Consider the following 19892-nt stretch of genomic DNA (forward strand, 5'->3'; position numbering starts at 1 on the left):
GTGGTGTCAGAAAGAGATAAGCTGTTGTCAAACTGGAATATCATAATAGGAAAATGTTGGGAGTCTACCAGGTCTGACAAGGCTGGTGTTGGTGATCGTCTGCGTATCACCTCATTCAAACCCACTATTTATAGAACACACACTGCTCTCAATCCTGCAACCGCCTCTGTGCCCCATCATTCTGCCTGGACCCCAATAGCATTATATAATGTCATCTGACCCCCAGGAGCCCCAGTCGCTGGCTAGCTGCAGGAGGTCGTAATGATTGACAGTAAACAGTCTGCCAGTGACTCAACACAAGAACCCATGTCTACATCAGCGATCCTTTGCATTTCTACACTAGAAAATATTGGAAAAATATAACAAACAGAAATTCATGTCTAAAAATGCATAAGAATTTTATTGTCTGTCTTTCCTACTTTTACAACTTTTCCATTTCATTGCAGTCCACGCACATGTCAGGCCTTACATAAGCCCACAGGCGGTGAACCCCCGGAGAGGGAAGGGCTGTTGGGCAGGAGCTGTCTCTCTTTAATGTGGCCTCTCACTGTGGAGGCTATTCAGTCTCAACACAAAAAGGCCTCTCTTTCTCTCTCTTGATCCTAGAATGCAATCTGTATCCTTCAGGACATGCACACAAACAGCTTTGTATTGGCAAAAAAATTTAAATATAGGACACACATGGAGCAAAAAGCATGATTCCTTCAATTCCATCTTATTAGATGTATAAACTACACATATAGATGCAAATGTATAGATGCAAACAATTTAATGTGAAAGCAAATTCCCTTCTAAAAGTACCGTAAATACATATGTTTCGACTTGGACATTCCATAATATTATTTTTAAATCAATGGTTCTTCAGAAAAATTTGATACATTAAAAGCACAATGGAGGCAGATGCTATTCTGGCAACAATGATCTCTGTCCATACGAGACATATTCTGGCTGGCTCACATATATACAGTACAGACCAAAAGTTTGGACACACCTTTCTAATTCAATGGGTTTTCTTTATTTTCATGACTATTTATAAGGCAAGAAATCCCACTTATTAACCTGACAGGGCACACCTATGAAGTGAAAACCATTTCAGGTGACTACCTCTTGAAGCTCATCAAGAAAATGCAGAGCAAAGCAGTAATCACAGCAAAAGGTTGCTACTTTGAAGAAACTAGAATATAAGGGGTATTTTCAGTTGTTTTACACTTTTTTGTTTAGTGCATATTTCCACATGTGTTATTTATAGTTTTGATGCCTTCAGTGTGAATCTACAATGTCAATAGTCATGAAAATAAAGGAAACTCATTGAATTAAAAGGTGTGTCCAAACCTTTGGTCTGTACTGTACATATACACAATATAACTATATATTTCTGAAGATATGCTGAGAATTTAGCTGGTAACTGGATCAGATCATTTTTAGCTTAATCTGCCCTTACTGATTATCTGTCAGCTGGAAACTTAAAAATCCAATTATAGTTAATGCATCATACTTTCCACATCATGCTAACAACCACAGTCTTGGGTTTGGCTGGTGTTACTGAGTTAAGAAGACTCAAAGTTAGCAATTTGCGGTATCAGTAGTATGTTTAAAATAAAGTCAGTAAGAAAGTCAGTACCTAATAAGTTATTTCAATTTAAAAAGGCATTTGTTGGGGTGTGCCGTGGTGGCGTAGGGCGTAGCGTGACCCGTATTTGGAGGCCTTGAGTCCTCGACGCGGCCATCGCGGGTTCGACTCCCAGACCCGACGACATTTGCCACATGTCTTCCCCCCTCTCCTTCCCTGTTTCCTGTCAGCCTACTATCACATAAGGGACACTAGAGCCCACAAAAAAGACCCCCTGGAGGGGTTAAAAAAAAAGGCATTTTTATGATTTGTCTGAAAAACTAACCTGTAATATAACTAACCTGAAGTAATTAATTACTGTTTATAGCAAAAAGATCAGGGAAAAAAAAAAAACTTCACAGGTGTCATGTTCTTATCACACAATTTGGAATCAGCTGATCAGTATTGGTGGAAGCAACTTGAAACTTAAAAAAAAGAAAGCTATAGAAATTGGAAAATGGACATAACATTTCTGAATTGTACAGTTCAAATCCGTAGAATTGATGATTGCTACAATGCAAGCTGCTACTTAAGGCGATTTTAAAGTGCCGTTCTCATCCAATAATAACTTAAGTTAGAACATTGCCTCCAAATGCAGGGAGTAAATGAAGGCATCTACAAGTAACTCGTTCAGAAGACACCATTTGTGATCATTTTGCCGGACAGAAGACATTGAACCAATGTCTTATACGTTCAATGCTATGATATCAAAAAGTAGATTAAACAAATGTCCTCTCAACTTCAGGCACTCCTCTCTGCCAGCATATCCATTACTAAGGGAATGCAGGGAATTTGTTTTGACCAGGGGTCTTAGTTTTTCTAGCCTGATTTTCCTATTTATGTCTGAGGCCCACAAAAAAAGATAGACCCTTCTGTCTACAATAACACCGCTTCCTTATCTTGCAGCATGTCATTCTTCATTTCTGTTGAGGCAAGCCACACAACCTTGCCAAATTGCTGTTTTCTTTTCCTTATTTTGACATCCATTCAAGTTAGCTGTTCATGTATCTAAACAAACCAAACCATCCTTGGTTGCACCAGCAGTGAAAAAACTGGATTTATTTATGAACAGAGTTGAAAAACTAAATAATAGTTTAAAAAATGCCATCCCCTTTTCCGTGTTTTAGAATTCAAATAGGTGGGAGAAAAGATGGAAAATGACAGATCACTGACTTAGAAATACAAGCTAGAAATAGGACAGGGAGGATTAATTGAAACAGAAAGGAATGTAAACGCTGGAGACCCTCAACTGCGGTCAGCTGTCTTTCTCCACTCATACTCCAACTTTGTTTCTCAATCCTCACATCCCACTCCCACTCATGCCTACTTCTGAGATTTGCCCTGCTGCCACCACAAGCCAGCACAGGTTCTTGCCTGGTTTCCTGTGTGTTGTGAAAGGAAACCATCGTTGTTGCTGTTAGCAATCCATTCTGCCCCCCCTCTCCGACAAAGCCAAATATCCACAGGCGAGTGTCAGATAGAGAAAGTCTCTAGTCATTAAAAAAATGATTACAATCTTTTTTATAGACAGTGCAAGCTAGGAAGGTGGAGACCCACAAAAAGTAACCATAAAAGCCACCAGCTAAACAGCTAGGAAGTTACATTCTGTTTGATAGCACAGCACATTATGAAATGTTTGCATTTCCTTTAAGGAAAACGGCACGATCGAGCCTGACACAGCAAACTGGTACATACTGTAAAGTGGATTTTACTTGCATTATTTTCATCAAGAATAGCTCATATTGTTCTATATACATTTCTAAACCAAAGACAAATCCATGATTGCTTAGTTGTTTTATAATATAACTCATAAATAAAAACCAACTAAAATGTTGAAGAGAGTGAACCTTAAACATTTATTCTAAAAGGCAGCTGATTTCCAAAACTTTGGATATGATATTGCAAATTTGAATAATTAAATTTGTAACATTTGAGCCTCACAATTTTGCTTATGATGGAAGCTGCCTGTAATGTACTGCAGCTAATACCAAGGGTCGACAATGTTTTATGACGTTTCCAGTAAGAGGACAGCTTACTTTGCAAGGCCAGCACCTGACTGCAAAGCATTGCTTCAACCACAGGGTGGCGATAACTTACAAACGGAACACGTATTAGTGCATATTATCCTGTTTTTTCTGTAAATATTCAGATGGTATGCCAGAAACACAACATTTACTTTAGTTTAGTCAACTATTAGCCTTTTGGAGTTTAAAATTACTCTTTTTTTTTCACATGCTTGATAGTAAATTTGTACAGTAATTTGTCTATGTTGGCCAAGTAAGAAATTATTAGGATGTCTGACAACATACTCTATATCTGAAGCGTTTTGCCAACATTTTTGTGGTGACAGAAGACTAAACCTTGTAAGATTTCAGGGTCTAAGCGAGAGTCACAGAGAAAATCTGAGCAGCTGTTTCCGTCAGTTAGTTAAATCAATCACAGTTAGTGGAGAAATGACTGCATTTATACAACATATACATACACATTTAAGGTGACTGATTACTTGTACAGGTGTGGATTATTTTTGATATTGGCATGGATTTTAAATTACCAAAATGTATGCTATTTTATTTTTTATTCAACTAAACTAACATTTATAATTTTGTTTGTACAAGTTGCCGGTTTAGTCAGTAAAATGCAGTACAAGAAAGTTGAAAAAATTTCAGCTTATAGCACTTCCTCCCTCATGCTAACTTTTTAAAAGATTAAGATATACTGTATGTAACTATTTGTTTGACATCTTTTTTATTTTTATTTATTTATTGATTTGTTTTTTACATGTGACATAATTTCTATAAGATAAAGCCCTGGCTACCCCTTACTACAGTAAGTAGCAACTTATAAAGACTGGTCCCAAACACTAGCTTAACTTATCGCTGGGTCAATGTTGCACTGAACATTTAGATTGTTCGGAATATATAAAGCAATAGGTTCTCAATTTCTACCCTCTGTGCCAACAAAGGGATAGTTATTAAGATGAATGGAAGCAATAAGAGCACTATGAAAACACTAAAGACACAATGATCATAAAATGAGCATATCCTTGCTCATTTTTACTATTTTACAAGAAAATTGCTTGTAAATGACTGGGAGGGCATTACAACCCATTGTTTATTAACATATTCTTTTTTACAAGAAAAGCTGAAATATGACTACTTACTTTCATAAAAATGGAAAAAAAATAATTGCAAGCTGGACGCAACTGGTGAGTCTACATTTGTGCATTTTCATGCAGCCAAATTCCAACTGACAGCCAGATGGGAGAGCTTGCCAGGTTCAGCTCTGGCCCAGAGAAAAAGTCATGTTTTGTAAATGGCTAAAGAGTCCCATCTGTTGAACAGTCAGGTTTTTCCCTGCCAAATCTCTACTCTCTCAGACTTAAACATACAAGGTAAATGCATTTTAATTTACATTTTTTATTTAAATTAAAAAGAATCAAAATGCTTTTTTGTAAAAAAAAAAAAAAAAGAAAAAAAAAAAAGCTTTGCGCTTAAAGTGTAAGGGACTCTTCAGTTCAGGCTGCCCTGGCAACTCCACTTTTAAATTTAGACAAATCACTCAAATTTATTGATAAAAGTTTCCTAGCAATGGTCTTCATTAACTTAACGCTGAACTTCTTAACCATGAATACTTCAAGACATCTTTACTCTGCGAATACACTGAAGTATTCACAAGACATAATCTCGTCTGTATCCGCTAATCCCTGCAGGGTCACCGCGGGGTGGAGGCTGCAGTGGCATCTACAGCGTCACTGGGGTGTGGTTTACTTGGAGAGATTGCCAGTTCATCATTCAGCAATTTACTGAGGGAAATTAAGCTAAGCTATGAATGCCAAATAAAGAACATAATTTAATGGTTCACATTCAAGGATGATATATCTATTTCTTTCTCTAAGTGTCCAAAAACTGACACCAAACTTTTGAGCTATTCCCTTACTCCTGTCTCTCCCAGTTTCATTCTTTCCATCTTTTCCTTATGGTGCAATTATGGTGAGTAAAACATAGTGTAAATCCAACCAACTGAGACTGTGGTGTTGATTCTGGGTTCAAACCGGATTGGAGCAGATTGAGCAAGAGCGAGGAAAAACTGAAGCAGCTGAACATCTTACTGGATCATCATTCTTCTGCTCTGATTCCAAATTACAAACAAGAGAAACTTCCTTCAATTACTCTAAACTGGGAATCACTGCAACAGTGTTTATTGCTCCATCAAAGCCAAACAATAGACTTTTGGAGTTTTGTATTAAAGCCCACTGTGGGTGGAACAGCAGCTAATGAGGAAACAGTTAGAGTATACAGTATGTAAAACCTCTCAGTATTGCTTCACCACAGAAGAGCTGTGACTTCTAGAGGTTATTTGAACACTGATCCATACCTTACTCTGCATCTGAGAGAAAAGCTTCATACATTTCAGCTCTGTGTAGCGGCATGTTTGTGCTCAAACCCAACATAACTTATGTTTATGTTGGGTTTGAGCACAACCTTATGAACTCTCCAAGTGACAAACCACTCTACCTTATCAAGGCAATAATAAGAGTTCAGGTTGTTTAATAGTGTTGCTCATCTAAAACATATACGGGATATACAAATATTTGAACTATTGTGCAGTTTTTGTATTGTGGTGTTTATTTTTAATCAACCATAAAGTTTCAAATGAAGCAATTTGATTTACCACAAACATATTTATTAAAATTGGTTTAACAAAATGGTTTCCTAAATTATACCACCATAGTTTTAGAAAAAAAAATCACAAATTGGACAAACAAAAGCAGATTTAGAAAGTTTATCATCTTAGTCTAGGAAATATTGGTAAAGAAATACTAATATTACTATTTGTTGGTAGTACAATAGATGTACTACCAACAAAACTCTATGTAAACTATGTAAACTCTTTTAGAACTAAGTTCTAGCCTGTAAGTTAGAAGAGCATAAACTGAAAGACAGAGGAGTGAAAAATCTTAATTGTGCAATAGGCCTCTTTTTTTTTTAAAGCCGTGATAAAAGTGGCTTTCATCTTGATTAGAGTTCTAATTTGTTGTCTGTATGTTGTCATTTTGACTTTTGGCTAAGGTTTTCTCCACAAATACCCAAGAACCAATAAACAGATTTCTACAGAGTCTTTAAACAGACATTTAAAAGTATTTTTTAACTCTGGGATGCATGGAAATGTTTGAAGATATTCCACAATTTTTCTGGACTTCCTCATGTACTAGGATAAATGTCCCCTCTCTGAGATTAAAAACCTGGAATATTATATGTATAAATATATATTCCCGTCAGAGCTCACAGCCCCTGAACACAAATGTGTATGAGTACTAAGCATTTTATCAAACTTTCAAAAACAGCATATCCATCAGACATTTCCAAGATCTCCATTTTCAACTGATCTTCAGTGTCGTTTTTTTGTTTTCCTCTGGCATTTAACATTTATTTTAATTTAAATTGATCAAATATTAAATAGTTTTAAGACATTTTACTTTTAAATGTTAGGACTTTTCCACATTTACACAGTTCAGGGTCCATTACGGTTCTCAAATAAAGTTTTGAATTATTGTCCTGTGTTCTAACAGCAAAAAAGGAAGTTTCACAGCGCTAACTATGGTGCAACTGATTTTTCTGTGTGAACCATTACATCACCCACGCACTGGTCAACACCTGGAGAAAAAGCCTAGTCAACTGAACAAAGAAACAACCAAAAAAAATCATAGGAACGAAGAATGTGCACTTATCTGTTGAGGAAACCAAGCAGCTGATTTTATTTTGAGTGTGGACAATAGGGCTGGAAAGCAGAGATAGGCCATCTACGTTAAGAGTAAACGCTGTATTGGTGATCAGCTGAAATGTCTGTGAATTGTTAAACTAAAGGAAGATATGTGAACAAAGAACTAATACGCACAACTCAGCCAGCGCTGCCATCTTGCTACAACACTCTCTACTATGCTGTAGAATACCCACTGTTGACAACACTTATCTGGCTCCCCAAACTGATGAAAACAGGTGTCAGCTCTCAACAAGGCACGAAAATTTGAAGGCACCCGATTAGAACCAGTTCAAGATTGAGGGTTCTTTCATGGAAAAGACCTATTTAAAGCATTTGAAGATTTTTTTTCAACCCACTCTTTACAAATGCTATATTTTTGGTAAACCCCTTAAATTAAAACTGGATTTAGTCACCTCAGTCACGATCTACACTGAAATGTTTTGAAGAACCATACAAATGTGTCAGGCCCCATATGATTACAGGTGAGCTGCTGGGCTGGTTGAGCAGGACATAGCAAGCACACTCCAATGATGCAATGGCCAGGAGTTTAGAAGACAACAGCAACACTAGCAGATATGTGATAATGAAGCCTAACTATGTCACTCTGTGCATGAATTCCTATCTTAGCATTGTGCTTCTGATGCGTAATGTCAGATAAAATTGGAAAACACACAACCGCTTTCATTTGTAGAACTGATTGCCCGTCTGTCAGTACTAGTTGTCGGAGGGCACGGTTATAATTCATTATCCAATCCAACAAAGCCCTATTGTTAAAGATGTGCATGTCTAAACACACACTTGAAGAAACTTCCACAAAGCACAGGGGGGTTCTAGGAGCTTAAAAGAAACTGGGCTTGCTGGTTTTCACAGCTTGGGTGTGGCATGCATGTAAAATATGTTGATTTAAGCTTTAATCTTCAAAGTGGAGTATTGGTGAAGTTATTTCAAGCACAACATAAGATATTTAATCTACACACTCCCCTCGGGTTGTTTCTTCACTCTTTGATTTACTTACTCCCTCTGAGGCCCTGGCATTTTGACAAATCACTGTCCACAATGTTTAACTTTACACCACAAAATCGATTGAAATGGCAGAAGTTCACTACTGCTCTCTTCCGCAGTAAAGCAAAAGACAGTAATGTCAATAATCCTTCAGGTGGAACTGAGGTCACGGACAGCTGAAGTTTCTCAGCATGTAGAAAGAAACCTTTACAGTGAGTCTTTCTCTTCCTAAATGCTGCTTTAGTGCATTGCACATTAACTTTTAGTTCTTCAAACTTATTTTTACATGACAGACAACAGAGGGAAGAGATGCATGGAGCCATTAAAATTACCCTATATTTTCTAGAAAGCTATAAACTAACAAATTTTAGCTTTTTATGCAGATGAATATTGCAACATTCTCCATAAAGACATGTGTGCATGTCTGAGCGTGGGCATGTTTCAGGCTGTAACACACATATTGTTAGTACGTGCCTCCCGTTACTTTAAACTTTATTTATTTTGAGGTCTATGACCCTCAACATCAAAAGCAATGATTAACCAAAGTTATTTTTGCTCCCTAGTTTGCATTTTTTTGAGGATCTTACTACATTCTTTCACTTCTTACCTCTTTGTCTCAGACTACTGCACTGATAAGTACAGTAGAAATAACACAGATGTCTTTAATTTACATAAGAATTTTAATATAGAGGTTTTGATGGAGGATAACAATACATTAATGCAGAGGAGCTCCCGTCTCATAGGTTCCAGTGAACGCAGTCGTTATCCTCACTGTAAATTTTAATAAGGAATAAAAAAATTTTAAAAAAACTTTCTGACAGCTAAGACAGGAAGATGAGATACTGCCTTCATCTTCATCTTCAATAACGTGTAACAGAAAAAAAAAGTTAAATAAACCTGTTTGCACCTATTTTTATTGTTTGTTTGCATGCACGTCAGGGGCCTCACGCATAAAAGAGTGCGCAGTTTTCACACTAAAACTTGGCGTATGGAAAAATTTAGAAAAGTGCGGCTCACAAAAAAAAATCGGATGCATAAAGCCGTGCGCACGCACGTGGCCGCGCACCTTCCTTTATAATTCCTAATTTGCGGGAAATTTAAGCTGCTGGTCCGCCCTGTCGCCACCCACAAATACATATGTAAATTAGTATAAATACTCGGAAGTCTGCCACCACGTAAAGCAATAACCATGGCAACGTCCTTGTGTGAAGCAGTATAAGTATTTGTAATAATAATAATAAAATGTTTTATTTAAAAGGTGCTTTGAGGGCACACAATGTCACCTCACAAAAGCAAAAATACATTAAAAAAAAAAACAAAAAATCCAAATTAATATCGTGCAAATGCCTGTTAGAACAGTAGTGCTTCCAGCAGGGATTTAAACAATGACAGCACATGTGCACAGCACAATAGTCAAGAGTCCTTTGAGTGGGGAATGTGGACGTTTATTCTAAATAGTAGAATCATGTGCATAAGTTGTACATTTACAGAATAAAGATGCTTTATGCATAAGGCGAATTCACAAAGCGGACATGGCTCAACTAAAGGATGACTGCAGCTGGACCGGCGGTACCGCACGGCCCCTTCTTTAAGTTTTGCTCAGAGATCCAGGATGATCAGTCTGAGCAATCTAGACGCTCATAAACTATCATCAACATTTCCCAGCAGATCAATATGATCTCTGAACAAACGCTCCCTCTGAATTATTCCATTGGCGATGTTCTCCACCGGAGCCAAAGAGCTCCACAATTACGCGGCACACCTTTGCGCAGCTACTTATATACGTGTGATTGCATACACACCTTGATCACCTTAAAAATAGTCAAACCTGTTGATTATTTTTAATCAGCAGGTTTGAGCTAATCTGCTGATCCAACCCTGTTTTCTTCTTTTAGTGAGAATGATGTTACACCTTTATGAGATAAAAACTGAGGAAAAGTACTATTTATATTCGAGCGAGGTGTTCACATACTTTTATTTATTTTCTTTATTTTGTGTGCGTGTTAGCTTATTGTCTGAGGATAAATGCAGTTCAGTTTCATCGTTTACCTTTAAACAATAAAATATTAAAATCAAGAAAAACATCGGGTTTGGTGCTTCTTGGTCTAAATAACACAGAATGTAGTCAGACTTCAGTGTATTTGGATGAGTTTTGACGCTTTGTAGTTTGATATTGTCCACAGAAAAAGTTTGCGTGGCTGCCAAAAGGGCGTGTATGTTTACGCAAACTTTGACGCAAAGCTAATTTTTATACATGCCGACTTGTGCGTAAAATATGGCGCCGCACATTTTTTGTGCACATGCACGCTTTATGCAAGAGGCCCCAGAGCTGTTAAAAGAATGACAACGGTTGTGTGAAAGATACTGTAAAGTTGAGAGAAGGCAAAAAATTAGATGCAGCTGATGCTGGTGGAAAAGGGGAGGAGGAGCAGCGCACAACAGCTGCTGGTTGGTATGGAGACTTTGTTGGGTAGAGGGACAGAAAGATCTACTGAGAAAAAGGAATGACAGTCGACTGAGTTGTTTCTAAACGCTGCTGTGGCAGAACAGGAGACCTTATGTGAGTGACTATTAGTGTGGGTGAACAAGAGATGAAGCATTTTACTGCAGGGATTGTTCAAAAGGAAGTTCCTCTCCTGTTGGTCCTTAAGAGGTGCTGCACTAGAGAAAAGATACACAGTGCTTAAGCATTCATTTACACCAATGTACAGTCTCATAGGTTATGTGAAGGTTAGATTTTCTCCATTTAAAAATACTTTTGCAACAAAACAAGCTGAACTGGACCTAGAATTTTCCTTATTTACATCAATTAGCTAAAACAACTCCAGCCGTTTACTAATTTGATGACTGTGCTCACACACAAGTAAAAATTTGCTTGTCGCTTTAAATACAATCATTTAAATTGAACTTCTATCAGTCGGCTTATTTAGTGGTTGATGAGCCACAAACATGATACTATATTGTCAAAATATGTACTATGTACAAGCTTCTCATTTGTCCACCCGCCTCTCAATCTGGAGATAATAAAGCTGCAGTGTTAAATGATGAGCTGTCACTTATCATCTGTGGTTTCAAATTGCTGGCGCAGCTCTGCGACCCAGATCCTGAAGTTGACCTACCAGACGTGCCATATGCCTGTTTGCGTCCTGATCTAGGCCCGCCCCTCCTGCATAACTCCATTCATTGAGGGGTGACCTTTCACCCTTGCCTGTCAGTGCTAAAGCTTCAACCTCTTGCGGGTTGAGAGCGAGAGAGAAAAAAAGGGGCTGACGCGACATGTGAAAACGGATCATCAGGTTCAGAAGGAATTCTTTTAAAACTAAAGATAACACTGACAAGTTCAAACTACTGAAATGTAAGAAAACAGTCACCTAAAAGCAGTGGATTGTGTTTCTCAGGAGGCAATGTCAGGGGTTTGAATGTGGGTTAGTCATCCCAGACTAGATTGGGGGATGGGGTGCTGTTTCACCGACTCTGACCTTCAACAACCAGCTGAAATGTCTCCTCTAGGAGTGGAGAATTGGTAGGTGTAATGGTCATGGTCAGGTGAATTTGAGAGGTGAACTTCACTCCCTCCTGCCCAAAAAGTCCCATTGACTCTTATCCAAACAGAATATCAGTAAATATAGAAGAGATACACCACAAATCCTATCCACTGCCCCCTCCCTTCACTGCCGGTTGCTTTGGTGTCGTGTTTATGCCAACTCAGTGTTTTCCATTCATGCTAGCCGACCGTGTACCTGACCAAGGACAGATAAGAGAGACAAACTCTTCTCATCAAAATAAAGTAACCCCTCCCCTGTTCATCTCATCAGGCCTTACTGTATTTTTTTTCTTGCTCATTTCAACTAGTCTCTGTTCAATATCAGGGTACTGGATCCCATGCTGATGAGAATTGACAGGTCGAATACACTTTGCTTTAGGGTGTGAGTGCAAGAGAGACTTAATCAGACACAGGACTCTCTTAGGAGGGAGTGCAGTTGACAAAACGGGTGGGAGTTTTGAAAGATGTTCAGGGGGTTTTAGTTTTGTTAATCGAATAAGCACACATGTGAGTAGGTGCATTGGCTCTTTCTCTCTCATTCTGAGGGTTTTTGTCCAGACTTGCCGAAGGGATAGTGACCTACTTTGCAGAGTTTGCAAACCAACAAGACAAACCATGAAAGTGAAGAGTTTTGCACAAGATACAAAATGCAGAAAACTGAACCAATACAAAACACACAGAGGGGTGAGCCACGTCTTCCCAGCAAAATGTCTCCTTAAGCACACCATAATCCTGTGACACAGAAATAGTATTAACTAAGCTGTTGGGAAACAAATGAAGATGAATGGTTTTGTTGACGTTATCTGAAACAGGGTACAGAGTGCAGCAAACACACTCCTGGTTACACCCACTAAATGCAGAAGCTTGCAAACTTAACAGGATTGATATTTCATACACCCGATCGATACAATTAAATAATTTTTTTCTTTAGGTGAAATTTTTCAAAATCTGATTTTTGTGAAGCCCTTTTGTAATAGCTACATATATTACTGATGAATACATAGGGGATAATTCAATTTTTTTTTTCTTTAATTTTCTGTTGGATTTAAAAATTCTTTCTCAATAAAAAAAAAGACGTTTCATGTTTCTCATACAGTTAGAGCATAAAATCAGAATCAGGTCACATTTCTAACAAAACTAGACATTTTTATCATCCAGGAAAAGCCTGACCAGTGGATCTCTAATAAATTGTGATTAATGCCACATACTCATCTGGTTAACAAATAGAGCCAAAATTAGATGAAGACTTGGTCCATTTAAGGTACATTTTATTCACCTGATACACCAAATCCAAAGTAATACCTTTAAATGAACTGACAAGTTTTTTAAAAACAGGCTGCTATTTTGTTGATAAACATTTGCTTGTTTTCCAATATATAAGATGTCCAAATCAAAGCGTTTTAAATTATTGATATCAGATCCCCGCAATTTATGCGAATATTTCTTTTTAAATCAGTCTGTTTGTGTGAGAATTATTTTGACTATTGAAACTACTGTGGTTTGTCTTATCAGAATGACAGCTTCAAACCCACTAGAGTTACATCTACAATGAAAAACTATTAAAAACTATTCACCAATGTTTTGATGATCAAAAGAAATCACTGAGTTTATGAAGCATGGTAATTTCCTGATGGAACCTCATTTAAATAACTTAGGAGCTAAATTCTCAACAAGTCATATCAAAACAGGAAGTAAAAATGCTAGCATTAGCTTAGCACTTCCAAAAACATCGCTGCATAAAAACTCTGTCAACAAAAGTAAAACACACTTTGTTGCAGACTGTAGCTAGATTTACTTGAATATAAATAGAACAAAAGGCTGTTCCGCTAGAAACTCTTGTTGTGACAAAATATTTTTCACCATCAAGAAAAACGGATATCGTAGTCTCAAAAGTCAGTGGTGAACAAAAGAAGAAAAACACAATCACAGTAGACCTTGTTCTACAAAAAAATCAAATGTGTTACCATACTTTCCTTCAAACTACTGAGTTTTGAAGGATTTCCAGGGAATTCATTTTATTGCAATATTGGGATCAAGTAGCATCAAAATAGTTTTTTCTTCAATTACTGGTATCAAGGACAAAAACGTATCTGAGTTCATGCTAAATTAAACAGAAATTCAAAATAAATGCATTGTTCAGCTGGCAGGAAGAGATGCCACAGTGTTTGACAGATGTTAGATACATTTATCCGGATTGTCATTCTTTTCAGTAATTTAAGAAAACATAGTTCCTTGACAATGAATGCAAAACAAACACAAATCTTAGTCTGGCAAACTCACTGCAATATTAGAAAAGGTCAACAGTGCAACAAACAGACTTCACTTTTATGACCACACCGTTATATAATGTTATGCAATCTCTCTTACAGTCTGAATAATGTCAACGCTGAATTTGTTAATGTAGTAGCAGTGTGCTCAGTGAGATTGCTATGATCGTACTGAAGCTTTACATCTGGTTAGCATGTGTACGTAAGAGACAAAAATAGATGCTTTCTTGGCCATCATAGGCACTATATTGAATTCAAGCAGTTCTGATTTAAAAGTAGAGTCAGTCTTGCAGGCTCCCAAGAGATTTTCACTCACAACATAGTATAAATGATCACTGACACGTGAAATTCACATGTTGAGATGGAAGTAAATGAGTGTGGTGTTGAAAGCCCCTTAACCATACACACCCTTTCTCAAATATTATGTTTGTTCAGTGCAGCAGCAATCAGTTTTTTTAAGTTACTTTGGAATATATCTACTACACTGAGCTAACAGACAGAGAAGAAAATTAAGTTGTTTAGTTTTTACACTGTACGCCCTCCAGGCATTTTAATAATCTCCAAGAGTCATCTGACAAACAGGTAGGGACTTGACACAAAGAGCAACCAATAGACACAAAGAGCAACCAATATCTCAACTCCCAGTCCTCTTTCATATTACATAATCACTTATCAGTGCATTAAGCTTATCGCTGCGCGCTCGTTCTGTTTGTTTTTCAGACAACAGTCTGCATGTGTGTGTAGCTTACACCAAGAAGGCTGTGGATACAACTGTATTGGAAAATGAAGTGAAACAGCTAAAACAGAAGAAACAACAATGAACAACAATGCCACCACATACAAGCAGAAACAATAAAGTTTATCTTCCCATCTAGATGAAGAAAGCAGCTAACACATTAAATGGACTCTGAAGAGGAATATAACTTAAAACAGTCAATATGATGACTTTGGACTAATAAAAAACTTCCCCAAAAGCAGTTAAACTGACTTATCAGTAGCCTGCCTCCTTGTTTTTCCCCTCCTTCGGTCAAGCAGATTGAGCAATTCTGGCTCTGACTGCAAACTCTGGCTCTCCAAAGGAATAGTATTTCGAAACTATTCTGGATGGAGCACTAAACATGCGGTCAGTTAACCAGTACACTCCCACACCATTCAGACCAAAACCACTGGACGGTTATAGGCAGATGGTGTATTTCACTTCTCTTAAGACCTTATGAACACAAGTCAGAGCTGAATGCACAAACTGCCAGAGCCAATTGCTTTTATGACAACAAAGTCACAGCCAAATTAGCCTCGGGCACAAGAGCCACACACAGCAAAATACCTCTGTGCCTCAGAATCCTATGAGCTGGCAGAAGGAGTGTGTTTGTGCAAAAATGCAAAATGGGGCTTTGTCTACAAGTTAAACGATGCGGTCCACAAACAAAACCAAAAATAAATGGGCCCACAACTGTTGCTGGCCTCAGTTTTCCTACCTGTTTCTGGGGACTGGGATGTGGGAGGAGGGAAGGGGTTGTATCTCTGCCTGTGGGACATTTTGCCCCTGTGCTGGCCTGAAGCTGTTGGCCAGCTCTGCCTGTTTTCCTGGGTTTCTGATGTCCAAACTTATGGAGCTGCCTGGCAACTGCCTGCCCATGCCAAGGCAGAGGGTAGGACTGGCCCTCTTCAGGATCCCAGTGGAACCAATGTCTTTTTGGTCTCTGATGACTGTCTGGAAAATGAAGCAGAAAGAAAAAGAAATTGAACTTCCCTTTATCATTCCAAGTAGTTAAAGAATTGTACATTCCTGTGTTTTCCCAGGTCTCCTGAGGATGTTGATCAGGTAGAACAGCTGATTAGGTGGATTTATACAGATAGCAAGCAATGGCAATAAAACAGTAGCATAGTCACTTGCATGCTGCTTGGCTGAGAAAAATCACAAACCTAGCAACTGTCTCTCATGAAAATATTGGTGCTTAATATCTGCTATTATTGCCCAATTTTCCACTGAAACATTTTCAGTTTGACTTGTTACAAAATCCCCAAAACAGCTAAAGGCTTGGTCTGCCTGACTAGCTGTTGGCATTTTGCCACTCTGAAGACTTCTTCATTTTTCCACAAACTCACTGCAAGTCACTTTTTTTTCTATTACAGTACTGGTAGAACTATCACTAATATTTTCACACAACCTCACTTCAGAAAATCCAAACTATCCCTCTGAGTTAATGCCAAAAAGATATGTTAATATAAACCAACGTTTTCAAAACTTTGGCAGACTGACTGCCTGCCCCCATCCCCACAGCCCCCTCCCTTCTCTCTCTTCCAGAAGCCATAAAAAGTTCACTCCACCCCAAACAGTACTGTAGCTTGCTCATTTTTTTTCTCCCAATCAATCATTAACAACTGTGATGGAACTGTGTGTTTTAGGTGGATTTTAGCACAGACAATCAAGCTCAGCATATGGCATATGAAAATGGTCACACCATAGAATAAATCATATTGATTTAACCCAGTTTCGTTTAATAGCCCCCTCCAGTCATCGGTCTTTTGCTCTTCCCCACCCCCTCCTACAGTAACTATATACCTCCAGGGGGCCCGCCCCCAGTAAGAACCACTGATATAAACACGCGGCAAGGCAACGGTCTTACCTCCGTAAAAACCTGACTGATACATTAATAAAATAAATTTATTCTATACTGCTAAAAAAAAACATATGTATTTATTTTGTTCTTTTCAGAAAGCGACTAATGGCTGAAAATGTTCTTTAAATCCAAACGTGATGCAAATAAAAAGCAGAAGCAAAGGACAAAGTAAACAAATACAAAATAATCATATAAAATCAAATTAGTATTTTTGGAGAGTTTGCGTGAAGGAACCGGGCCTGCGAAGCCAGGAAGCTCACTGTAGCTCCACCCTTAAGACATGGGGGAGGGGGTAAATCATGTAGTTTAGAATCCCTGCCCCCCTTCATGCTGTAAACTTTGCTCACAGAATAAGCAGCCATTTAAAGCGGTTAAAACCCAAGATAAACACTTTAACTGACGCTTTAGTGAAACTGGCCCTTTAAAAAACCCCACTTTATCCAATAAAAAACATGTAAAAACAAGCCAACAGTTGTAGCTGTCTCATGCGAGCATCGTGGTCGTCACCGTTACAAGCCATTAGCGGCATATGTCAAACTATACCCTCATGTTAACCCCGTCTGACTCTGTGATATCTGCGTGGCTACATGTGACTTTGAAAGCTTAGAGAAAGAACTCACTTTTTCCACGTTTTGTAATATTCCAACGCCCGGTGAGTGCCCGCTACCGACGGACGAAGTTCGCTCGTTTTTAACCGCCGCCGTCGAGCCTCCGTCCGTTACGCATTTGTAAAAGATGGGCCCCGGTGTGAAGCTGCTTTTTGCCACCGCTGGGACCCGGCTGTTGTAGCGACCCGGCCGGTAGTTGAAGTCCACGACTCCACCGACGCTTGTCCCGACCGACGACTTTTCCAAAATGCATTTGGACTCCATATTTAGTCAAGGAGAGAGGAGACTAAAGGAAGAATGTCGGCTTTCTGTAGGGTTTTAGTGCAAATTGCGGGAATTGGATACATTTATTGGGATTGTCGCAGTTTGATAGGAGCTATTTGAGTCCTAACTTCTATTCTAGTCTACATGTGAAGTTTTTTCCACCGCTGCCGTCACCGCCGCAGCCCAAGATATCCAAAAAGCCGCCCGGTTAGGAGGATAAAAAGATTGTTTTGCCTCTTTCCTCCAAACCAATGCCACGCCCCCTCATCTAAGCTCCCATTGGTCCGACTCGTACATAAACATGTCACTTTGGCACGCGTCCACATCGAGACTGCCTCTGATTGGTGGTTTTGCTCGCGTCAATCACGTTTTTTTTAAGTCTAAGTAATGCGGGAGGAAAAGAAAAGGGGGCGTGAGCAGCAGTTTACCGGCCGGTGTTTGTCGACGAAGAGCCGGTGTTGAGCAGGGGCAAAACAGCCTTCAGCCCCAGAAGCAAACTGCGCAGTAACGCTTATGCAAATTAACCGGCGACATAGTGGATCTAAAATCATGGTGGATAAAGTTTATTTTAACTGTTGATTCAAATTACTATGCTTCTTTTTCCTCCTCACGTAAGGTCGTGAAGTACGTAGTTAGACACAATAACAAAAATAGTGTGCGGCACATTGTAAGGACGTCCTGTGGATCTGGAAAGTATTCGCTGCACTTCACATTTAACGCATTTTGCTATGCCACACCTTTATAATAAATTGTATTAAATTAATCTCTTTCTTGGAAATTCTACACAGAAATACCTCATTATGGCAATGTGGAGAAAAATGTAGGATTTTTGCAAATGTATTAAAATGGGAAACCAAAGAATCACATTTAAGCCACATCCTACACCTTGATCCACTTTTAGCAGTAGTTACATTCTCAAGTCTTTTATGATGCCACGAGCTTAGCGCACCTATCCTTGATTCTCAAGTTTCATCATGCTGGATGGAGATGCTTGTGAGCCATTTTCAAATCTTTCCAGAGATGTTCAATGAGATTCAACTGAGCTCATTGGGACCTCCAAATCAGCAGAATATTTTAATTTCCTTTCCCAGATTCATGCTTCAAGACAACCCTGTCTCAGAGGTCTGCAGACAATTTCTTTGATTTCATTCTTGGTGTTTGACCTTTGACCTGCCCTGTCAACTGTTGGACCTAATATAGATTTATATAATAAATTTGCTAAAATCTCTAAAACCTTTTTTTTCCACAGTGTCATAATGCAGTATTTGTGTGCAGAGTTTTCAGGAAAGAGATTAATTTAATGCAATTTTGAATAATGTTGTAACATAACAAATTGTGGAAAAAGTGTAGCAATGGGAATACTTTCTGGATGCACTGTAGCTCTGCAGAAAATTGCAACTTTCCTCTGGTGCATGAGTAAAGGGTGTAGTAGTTACAGCTGTGAAGCTTCAAATTCTTACCTAATGAGTTTAAACAAGACACAACAAACTGGCTTATGAATTTAAAATTGGCAGATCAATCAATCAATAAAACATCTTTGAGTTCAATGCAATCTCAGGGGCCCCTAAAGTTTCATTAACTTTACTATACCCTTTACCCCTAAAAGTAAAGTAAATGGTTTGATTAGAAAATATTTTATAAAATCTCCAGCTCTTTTCAAACAACAATCGTCATAACATACTTCTGCAAATCAATCATTTTAAAGCTATTACTTACTCATATTTCCAAACAATAGTCATAGTTTTGGAACCTATAGAACAGGATGCCATGGTTTCTATTGGCTTAAAAAAACTGTCCTTCTTTAAAAAAAAAAACATGCCCTGTCCAGCAGTGTTACGCTCAGAATTGTTGTCTGAGTGCCAAAGAGTAGCCCAACAGACTTACTACTTTCACAAGTGTGGCACTACGGTTTTCACTATAATGCTCCAAATTAAAAATTGTTGTTGAATTACAATAGATATGTTTTCTGCAGTCCTTTAGTCACATCACATCACATTGAACATAATGCAGTCCTTTTTATTTTCATTAGCATCTTATTTATTAAAACCACTTAACTGTTATAAAGACAGTGATGTCCTCATGGCTCTGTTGGCTTACTTGTAAGTGTTTTGGAGGTGACAGTTAAGCTTTTTTTAATTATTTTTTTTTACTTTTAAGAAAACGTATCCTTAAATACGTTTACTTGTATTCTGTATAACTGCAGCGAAACATTTGAGT

The 19892-nt window shown here is 38.3% G+C and overlaps 1 protein-coding gene across 3 annotated transcripts in view; it reads right to left on the minus strand.

Moving 5' to 3' along the window:
* The window catches only part of slc2a4rg (SLC2A4 regulator), a 43646-nt gene extending 25747 nt beyond the window's left edge, over positions 1-17899 (minus strand). For 2 of the 3 annotated variants that reach the window (XM_028012218.1, XM_028012208.1), the window contains exons 1-2: positions 17424-17899; positions 15658-15893 (exon numbers count right to left, since the gene is read on the minus strand). In XM_028012218.1, the coding sequence (XP_027868019.1) occupies positions 15658-15893; positions 17424-17675 (488 nt within the window). In that variant the 5' untranslated portion in view covers positions 17676-17899. Of the gene's footprint in view, positions 1-15657; positions 15894-17419 lie in introns of all 3 variants that reach the window. The other variant, XM_028012227.1, reaches the window with a different exon arrangement.
* Between the last annotated feature and the right edge of the window lie 1993 nt (positions 17900-19892).

The sequence above is a fragment of the Xiphophorus couchianus genome, chromosome 1 (assembly GCF_001444195.1).
Source record: "Xiphophorus couchianus chromosome 1, X_couchianus-1.0, whole genome shotgun sequence".
NCBI classification, from domain to species: Eukaryota; Metazoa; Chordata; class Actinopteri; order Cyprinodontiformes; family Poeciliidae; genus Xiphophorus; species Xiphophorus couchianus.